Genomic DNA, 8,718 nt, shown 5'->3' with positions numbered 1-8,718 from the left:
TTTTTTATTTTCCTGTACTGTGCATGAAGAGGTGGTGGGGTGTTGTTTTGTGTTCTTAGTGTACAGATACAATTCAGGAGATTTGATTGTTAGAAAGATTGATTGCAGCGCAGCCTCCACCTGTGCGCATCGTGACACGTGTCCAGGAATAATGAATGCAATGAGAAGAATGTAGTGAAGTTCATCTCAACACACATCGGTGAATGAAGTTTGTGTCTCGATTGTTTAACCACTAGGGGGCGTCCTGCAGCTGTCCTTGCACTACAGTGAAGGATACAACTCTGTGCCCCCAGCCGTGCGATTCAACACGATCCCCTTCCACCCCAACGGTGAGGCCTCAGCCCTGAACGCTTGTATAGGACTTTCTATTCCTTTATTTGTGGATTATCTTACTAACATGCATAACCTTTACAAAGCGCTCCACGAAGCGTGCGTCCCCCCGGCTGGTCACCTGACTTTGCATTGTCGTTTCCAGTGGATAAAGACACGGGCCGGCCGTGCCTCGGCTTCCTGTACAGCCCAGACGAGTGGGACCCGGGCCTGTCCGTCCGCAGCGTCCTGCTCGCACTGCAGGTACATCTATAATAGTGATGAAGATGTGAATGAATCCCGAGAGCTGCTCCCTCTTTGTGTACATGGTGATGGAGCATTACTGCAACATGTGACATTAGACCCCAACCAGCCAGACTGTATTATATCACTACAGTACTACACTCTACTGCAGTTTATTACACTACACTGTGTTATATCACACTACAGTACTACACTCTACTGCAGTATTTTACACTACACTTATATCACACTACAGTACTACACTCTACTGCAGTATTTTACACTACACTTATATCACACTACAGTACTACACTCTACTGCAGTATTTTACACTACACTATTATATCACACTACACTATAATGCAGTATTTTACACTACACTTTACTGCAGTATTTTACACTACACTATTATATCACACTACACTATAATGCAGTATTTTACACTACACTGTATTATATCACTACACTACTACACTTTACTGCAGTATATTACACTACACGGTATCATATCACACTACAGTACTACACTTTATTGCATTATATTACACTACACTGTATTATATCACTACACTACTACACTATATTATATAATGTGAAAACAGCCCTCAATACATATTAATCAGTTTCATATCGTAACCACTCTAATGGAAAGGCACAGTGTGGCAGGACAGACAACAAGTGTCATGGAGAGAAGACGTGCCACATGGGAGCAGAAGCTCTCCGACAGGCAAGAGGTGTCATATGGGAGCATAAAGTGCCATAAAGGACTAACAAATGTGTCAAACACGACAACAAAATGTGATACGGGAACAAAAAATGCCACAGGGGACAAAAAGGTGTCATACGTTTCCAAAAATTGTCATCTGGGACAAGAAAGTGCCGTCGGGGACAGAGAGAATGTGCCAGAGTTATCGCTTGTTATTCATAATTATTATTTACATACAGCAGTCATTTTGTACTCTGCATTGTGCCGTAATACACTGGACTGGACTGTGAGACTGATTCCCCCTCATGACCGTGTGAATCTCCTTAATCTAATAATAATAATGTGAAATGAAATAACTCTGGGGCTTTGAAGACAGAGTGAAATACAACCGATCGATCGCAGCATCACGTGGGGTCTACAGGCCGACGCAGAGCTGTAGGTCAGGTAGGCCTGCTATCGTGTGTGTTTGTGAATGTGTTTCCCACAGGCTCATCTATATTTATAGTCGCGGCCGTTGTATCCGTGTAGGACTCCTGTTTTCCTCTCGCTCTGAGACTGAGGCTCTTCGGTTTGCCAAAACAACGGAGGAGGAAAAATGTGCACATATGGAGAGACGATCAGGCGGGCGCACGTTCTGGCAGAGGAAATGGGAATCGGACTCGGAATGCGCCGTGTGTGTTTCACAGAAGGGTTTTGATCTCGTTCGGTATGTGTTTGATCTCGTCTGCCTTTGATTCCCGGTTCCCTCGCTTGGACGGCCCTCGCCGTGCTGTGCGGCCCGTCGTTTCTCATGCGGTCGCGTCTCTGTCACGACCTTTACGGCAGATAGAGTGTGAGTTTTTATGAATGCGCCGATGCACTCCCACAAGGACAACCCTGCGCTTGACCCGACTGAGGGAGATCTGACGTTCGTTCTCATCTAAATACGAAACCGTGCGTCTCTGTTGTGTTTCGTATACAACCATAAACTAACCTCTAGGTTTCTAATCAACCCGAAAGGTTGTTACTGTGATGGCGGTAAAAATGACATTTCTGCTTCCCTGCTGAGCAATGTGTGTTTGTTTTTATGTGGGTTTTGTGTTGTTTTATTGATTTGAACACCCTTTTCAGATTAAAGAAACGCTGAATTAGGTATTTGACAAACAAAAGCCAACATTTTGAAGGCCTGTCTGGGAATCACTCTCCCTCCCCACCTTCACAGTAGTTTCGTGTCGACAGAAAGGAAAACTCCCAAAAGGAAAACACTGCGCTTGACCCGACTGAGGGAGATCTGGCGTTCGTTCTCATCTAAATACGAAACCGTGCGTCTCTGTTGTGTTTCGTATACAATAAAATAGACACTAGAAAACAAGGTAAGGTTAACGCTATCTTTATAAAGATGCCTTCAATACAAAACTCTGATCCATTATGCACTTGCGCAGTCTAAACAATGTAACATAACTGTAGAAATGTAACTCTTTCTATACTAGTGCTCTGCAACTGAACTAAATACACTACATCCTCCTCATCTCCGTCCCCCCGTCACCTTTTCCCAGGTCCTGTTATCCAACCCGGTGCTGGAGGACGCGGTGAACGTGGAAGCGGCGGAGATGCTGCGGAGAAACCCGTCGCTATTCAGGCAGGCGGTGTTGGACTGTGTCAGGAGGAGCCGGCGGCTGCAGAGTAAGAGCCTTTGAGCCTCTGACGAGACCTGAAATATTGATGAGGCCCTGGAATTGTCATGCGAGAGTTCCCCCCGATCCCGGCCGAGTCTGCGATTTTCACCGGCCGAGACACGGAAGGTCGGATTGATACGGTCTCGTGAACACAGACGAGACAATCCCGTCCCTACATTAAAAAGAAACCCAACCATATTGAAACGTCAGCCTTCTCCCCCTCTCAGACGTTGTTAATATAAAGAGAAACAGATGCTGCCTCTCTGAGACGTCCTGTGACATCACAATTGATTCAGGACGTTTTCCGCAGCTTGCGATAAAAATGAACGCAGAACTGACGCAGAACAAGATCTTTCGGGGGACGTTGGGGGGTTTATGTCAGTTGGTCGGACCCGTGTTTACATCTGTCGTTGCCTCTAGGTGGACGCAGCTCTCCTGTAGAAGTCCTCATCTCTCCCCCGCCTCCGGGAGGGACGCCGGCAGACTCTGGCTCAGAGCGCGGCAAGTAAGCAGGACAATGCCGTGAACTGCCCAGATTTGCTTCACCAGTGTTTCTAGGAAGAGGAATCGGAAAACGGGTTCCTCGGCCTGTCTCGGTCCCCCCCCAGCCTTCCCAGAAGCCCCCAGGTGCTCAAAACTTGACAGCAGACATGGGTAACTTCTCATCCAACCCTCAAAATCTTGGCCTCTTTGGTGAAGCTCGCCCCGCAGTTCACCAGTCTAAGTGAAGCAACGCACCCGAGTTCATAGGGCGATCGACTCTGATTGCTTCCAGTTGTGAGAGCTGGCGAGAGCAGCTTCGACAGAGGGGGCTGCTGGGAAAAAGCGAAGGGGACGGCTGGGAGGTTAAATAGGACGGGGGAGAGAGAGGGAGCAGTGACACCATAAACTAACCTCTAGGTTTCTAATCAACCCGAAAGGTTGTTACTGTGATGGCGGTTAAAATGACATTTCTGTTTCCCTGATGAGCAATGTGTGTTTGTTTTTATGTGGGTTTTGTGTTGTTTTATTGATTTGAACACCCTTTTCAGATTAAAGAAACGCTGAATTAGGTATTTGACAAACAAAAGCCAACATTTTGAAGGCCTGTCTGGGAATCACTCCCCCTCCCCACCTTTAGAGTAGTATCGTGTTGACAAAACCAACGTAATAAAACCCTGAATAATCCTGAACAGACCCAGCTTCAGCCACAACGGCACGACTGTTAATATGCCTGTGTGAGAAGATAAAAAAAGGGCTTGAAATGAGATGAATGAGTATAAAATTTCACCCCGTGTTGAAGGGCTTCAGTCCTTTCGGCTTCAACGGGGCTCTATTGTCGAGGACAATGCGTCGTTATTGTTCGAGAGTCGGTGACAAGATGACCTCTGATCGCAGGACTCCTCGCCCCGCACAAACAAAATGAAAACACCGCCTTTGAACACGTTTAAGTGAAACCTGTCATAATTCGGGGTTGTTTTTCTCTCTCTGTGTGGATTTCTAATAATAAACTGTTTTTGTGTTGCGCTGACAGCTCTCACACTGACACAGCTACACAATTGAAATAAAAACTAGAGAAGCTGTATGTTTGAAGCTGATTCGAACGTCTGTTTGCTGCCGACTTTTACTAGGTCAGATCAGCTTTTTTATATAAGCCTGCATCTCATTTTAAACACATTAAGAATTTATCAGTATAAATGAGAGTATTTGATATTCGGAGTGGACTGTAATGTCATTAACTTACTTTTTTAAAGTCCTGAACATGAACAAAGATCCTTCAAAGATCTTGTAGAAAACCACACTCCACTCCATCCCTCGTTGTTTATTCATCGTCCTGTCGATATAAAGTTCAGGTGACCTCCGCGATTGTCACCTTGTGATGTCACACGTCTTATTCCTGTTGTAACCAGTTTGTTAATCATTAAATGTTAAAGTGCCCGGGGCTCAGAATAGCAGGAGAGAGTGCCTTTGAAGCAGTTTATATGCAAAAAAGACAACTAATTGCTTGGAGGCGTTATCTCAGTGCTAATCGAAAAACCTAATTAAAAGTTAACTGAAGAGTTTAGAAATGCTTAATTGGATTCGTATTATTTCCGTTAGTAATGGGTCTGTCAGGAAGAGTCTGGATGTGTTATGTAGACGCTGTTGATACCGTTTCTGCTGTTTAATTGTCGTTTGATTTATTTATCTTTACTGCAGTCTGGTGTGTGTTAATCGTGTGTGTTTATTATTTGCAGGAGCATCAACAGGATCTCTTTTGAAGAATATTTGAAAACCTGGTCAGGAATTGCCACCACTAAAGCCACCGTAGATCTGGGAGACACAAGTGCGTGAACATATTTGTGTTTGTGTAGCTGCAGTTTAGCATTTTAAACTGTATTTGAGTTTAGCCACACTGTATGCATTTAAAGTAACTGTAACCTGTTAATCTAATTCATGTGGGTGTAGTGATTGCAGTTCGTTGTGTGCAGTTCCACTCAGATTGCAGTGCAGTCGCGCAACAGTAGTGCTGTATTTGTGTTGCAGTGCTGGAGGAGCTCGTGTCGGACTCCTATCTGCATGCGATGCACTATGGGTTGCAAGGAACCGGTATATCGGAGGAAACCCGGGCGCAAAGTGAAGAGTAAGACATATTGTGAACCTACATATGTTATTCTGGAGAAAGCTGACAATGTACTGTATCTTTGTCTCTGTTACACACACTAGACCCGCCTCGAATTCTGGATTAGAACAGGCAAATCGGGGCCAGAAACTAATTAAACGTGTATATATACACCGATCAGCCATAACATTATGACCACCTGCCTAATATTATGTAGGTCCCCCTTTTGCTGCCAAAACAGCCCTGACCCGTCGAGGCATGGACTCCACTAAACCTCTGAAGGTGTGCTGTGGTATCTGGCACCAAGACGTCAGCAGCAGATCCTTTAAGTCCTGTAAGTTGCGAGGTGGGGCCTCCATGGATCGGACTTGTTTGTCCAGCACATCCCACAGATGCTCGATTGGATTGAGATCTGGGGAATTTGGAGGCCAAGTCAACACCTTGAACTCGTGATTCATCAGACCAGGCCACCTTCTTCCATTGCTCCGTGGTCCAGTTCTGATGCTCACGTGCGCATTGTAGGCGCTTTCGGCAGTGGACAGGGGTCAGCATGGGCACCCAGACTGGTCTGCGGCTACGCAGCCCCATACGCAACAAACTGCGATGCACTGTGTGTTCTGACACCTTTCTATCAGAACCAGCAATTTGAGCTACACTAGCTCGTCTGTTGGATCGGACCACACGGGCCAGCCTTCGCTCCCCACGCGCATCAATGAGCCTTGGCCGCCCATGACCCTGTCGCCGTTTCACCGCTTTTCCTTCCTTGGAGCACTTTTGATAGGTACTGACCACTGCAGACCGGGAACACCCCACAAGAGCTGCAGTTTTGGAGATGCTCTGACCCAGTCGTCTAGCCATCACAATTTGGCCCTTGTCAAAGTCGCTCAGATCCTTACGCTGCCCATTTTTCCTGCTTCTAACACATCGACTTTGAGGACAAAATGTTCACTTGCTGCCTAATATATCCCACCCACTGAAAGGTGCCATGATAATGAGATTATCAGTGTTATTCACTTCACCTGTCAGTGGTCGTAATGTTATAGCTGATCGGTGTATATATATATATTCGCATGCCAAGCGAATTACAGCCCACAGGTGTCTGACCCGAGCTGCTCCCTCCTCACAGGTTCAAAGCCATCATGTACGGACCTGCGGAGAAGCCGAGAAAAACCCAGATCACAATTGACGAGAAACTGGCAAGGATTCACCAGATGAAAAGAGTCTATCTCTTAAACAGAGCACCAGGTGAGCGACGCAAAGATGCACAACACTCGTCTGTGCCACAAGAATCTGTGTTCTTTGTGATTTGTAGCACTGTGCAGTACCTGTGTAGCCGGGGCCATGCTTTTATTTTCGTTCGTGTTGTTATTCGTGCCGGATTATTTACTGCGGGGTCTTCGGGACGTTTTTATCGAATCGATGCCTCTATATCTGCTTATCTGCTCCATGAATCCGAAGGCGAGCGTGTCTAACGGGGGGCTTGTGTCTTCGTGGGTGGCGGTCTGTCTCTCTGTTATCTGGTGAAGGTGGCGCGACTCCCCCACAGTCGGTGAGGAGGGCCCCTCCGCCCGCTGGCCGGGGCTCCCCCAGGGGCCCCCAGAGGCAGGAGCACTGGGAGATCGAGGTGGACAGCCTGGTGGCCTGGACGGACGCTCTCTCCACGGAGGAGCTGGAGGAAGACTGAGGGACGCAGAGAGCCACGCACGGAGGGGGGTGTTTTGACAATGAGAACCACAGCAGGCTCAGATACAGTGCCTCTGCCTTTTATTCGCAAGTTTACTCAAGTAGTGCTGTCCCCGTGGACACTTTGTGTAGAATAGCTGCGATACAATGGTCAGCTTGGCTTTTGTGGTCGCTGTTTTTCCCGTCGAGTCCCTGTGTCGAACAGTTGTCGCTGTGTATCTCCCGGTCCTCCCCGTGTCGTTGTCATCGACCTCATTAAAAAGGTTACCTAAGAAGCGCTCGGGGGAAAAGAAAGACTCCAAGAGCGATAGAAGAGAAGAAAACCCTCTGAAGGGTTGTTGGGCTCATCGGCGGCAGTCTAGTTCCCTGCAGTTGATGAATCGCAGAGCTTCTACAAAGGAATTAATCCGTCGCAGCAACGCGGCTTCGCTAATGATTTCCATGTGTGTTTAAAAAAAAAACACCCAAAACCCCTCCTATCTAGCGTTGTGGGTCTGTTTCCACTCAATTTTCTTCTGGTTTGGGCCCCTCGACTCAGTTTAACGGAGGTACAGGGGTGGAATAAAAAAGATAGAGCATCGTTGTGTTAAACATATATTCTCCGGCTGAGGATATATCCGGGTCCCCTCCGGCCTCTTCTCTCCTCGCTCGCTGATGGAAGCGATGGGGGAAACGGTCGTTTGCGTTTTCGCCCGGATTCAGCAAAATGTTGAATAAACATTGTCGTCCTCTGACTGTTTTTGTGTCTTGTTCCTGTGTCTGGTCTGAGCCCTGCAGATCAGAGTGCACTGTTAATAAAATAAAGCACACAACGTGAGGGCACAACAGGGTTTCTGTGTTTTAATTCGGATCATGAAAACGCAGTGGTTGGAGGTTGTGTTGCTTGTTTATGTCTAGCTGTCTGTAAAATAACTCAAATTAACCTTATTTGTTTACATGCTTTTGAAGCCGCACAGATACACCTAACTGGGGTAGTTTTGGAAAGACTATAATGAACAGAACTAATAATCTATTCCTCAATTAAACAGTGTGTCCCAGTACTGGAATACAATATGAAGGCACACTTTTATTACATTTTCCATGGCCAGAAATATGAACTTCAAGGAAAAGTATGGTTTTATGTGTTGCTCTAATGTATCAGTTAGATGTTTACTACTCTTACGTATCGATTCTATCATATGAGCTACTTTTAAAACTTAGAAATGATGGCGGCTGTCAGAAGCGCCTTCAGGGTTTCGGGTAACTTCCTGGACGGTGGAAAAACTACAGAACCGCTAGATGTATCGTCTGTGAATCATTATTCTCAAGTCAACCGGGTGTGAGAGTGTCTCACTCCATATTCGTACTCCTCGGTAGTCATTATAGTTCCCATAGACAACACTGCGTCCACGGCTGAGGGAGAAACAGTGGGGACGGAGTTATACTGTGCTCCTGTTCCCGATTCATGACCGGTAAACAATCCCTCGTTCAGAAAAGGGAAAACGCCTGCAATCTGCACCTCTACCGGATGAGGACGTTACAAAAAGGGGTCTCTGACCATC

At 46.5% G+C, this 8,718-nt stretch overlaps 1 protein-coding gene across 2 annotated transcripts in view; it reads left to right on the top strand.

Moving 5' to 3' along the window:
• Window positions 1-7,989, top strand: part of LOC136714809 (ubiquitin-conjugating enzyme E2 U-like) — a 9,308-nt gene extending 1,319 nt beyond the window's left edge. For both annotated transcript variants that reach the window (XM_066692424.1, XM_066692423.1), the window contains 8 exons: window positions 237-329; window positions 476-573; window positions 2,794-2,920; window positions 3,334-3,418; window positions 5,130-5,218; window positions 5,419-5,515; window positions 6,621-6,739; window positions 7,021-7,989. In XM_066692424.1, the coding sequence (XP_066548521.1) occupies window positions 237-329; window positions 476-573; window positions 2,794-2,920; window positions 3,334-3,418; window positions 5,130-5,218; window positions 5,419-5,515; window positions 6,621-6,739; window positions 7,021-7,178 (866 nt within the window). In that variant the 3' untranslated portion in view covers window positions 7,179-7,989. The remainder of the gene's footprint in view (window positions 1-236; window positions 330-475; window positions 574-2,793; window positions 2,921-3,333; window positions 3,419-5,129; window positions 5,219-5,418; window positions 5,516-6,620; window positions 6,740-7,020) is intronic.
• The last annotated feature ends 729 nt before the right edge of the window (window positions 7,990-8,718 follow it).

Source organism: Amia ocellicauda, chromosome 19 (genome assembly GCF_036373705.1).
Source record: "Amia ocellicauda isolate fAmiCal2 chromosome 19, fAmiCal2.hap1, whole genome shotgun sequence".
NCBI classification, from domain to species: Eukaryota; Metazoa; Chordata; class Actinopteri; order Amiiformes; family Amiidae; genus Amia; species Amia ocellicauda.
The sequence above is the reverse complement of the archived record's forward strand: the minus strand, read 5'-3'. Positions and strand labels throughout refer to the sequence as shown.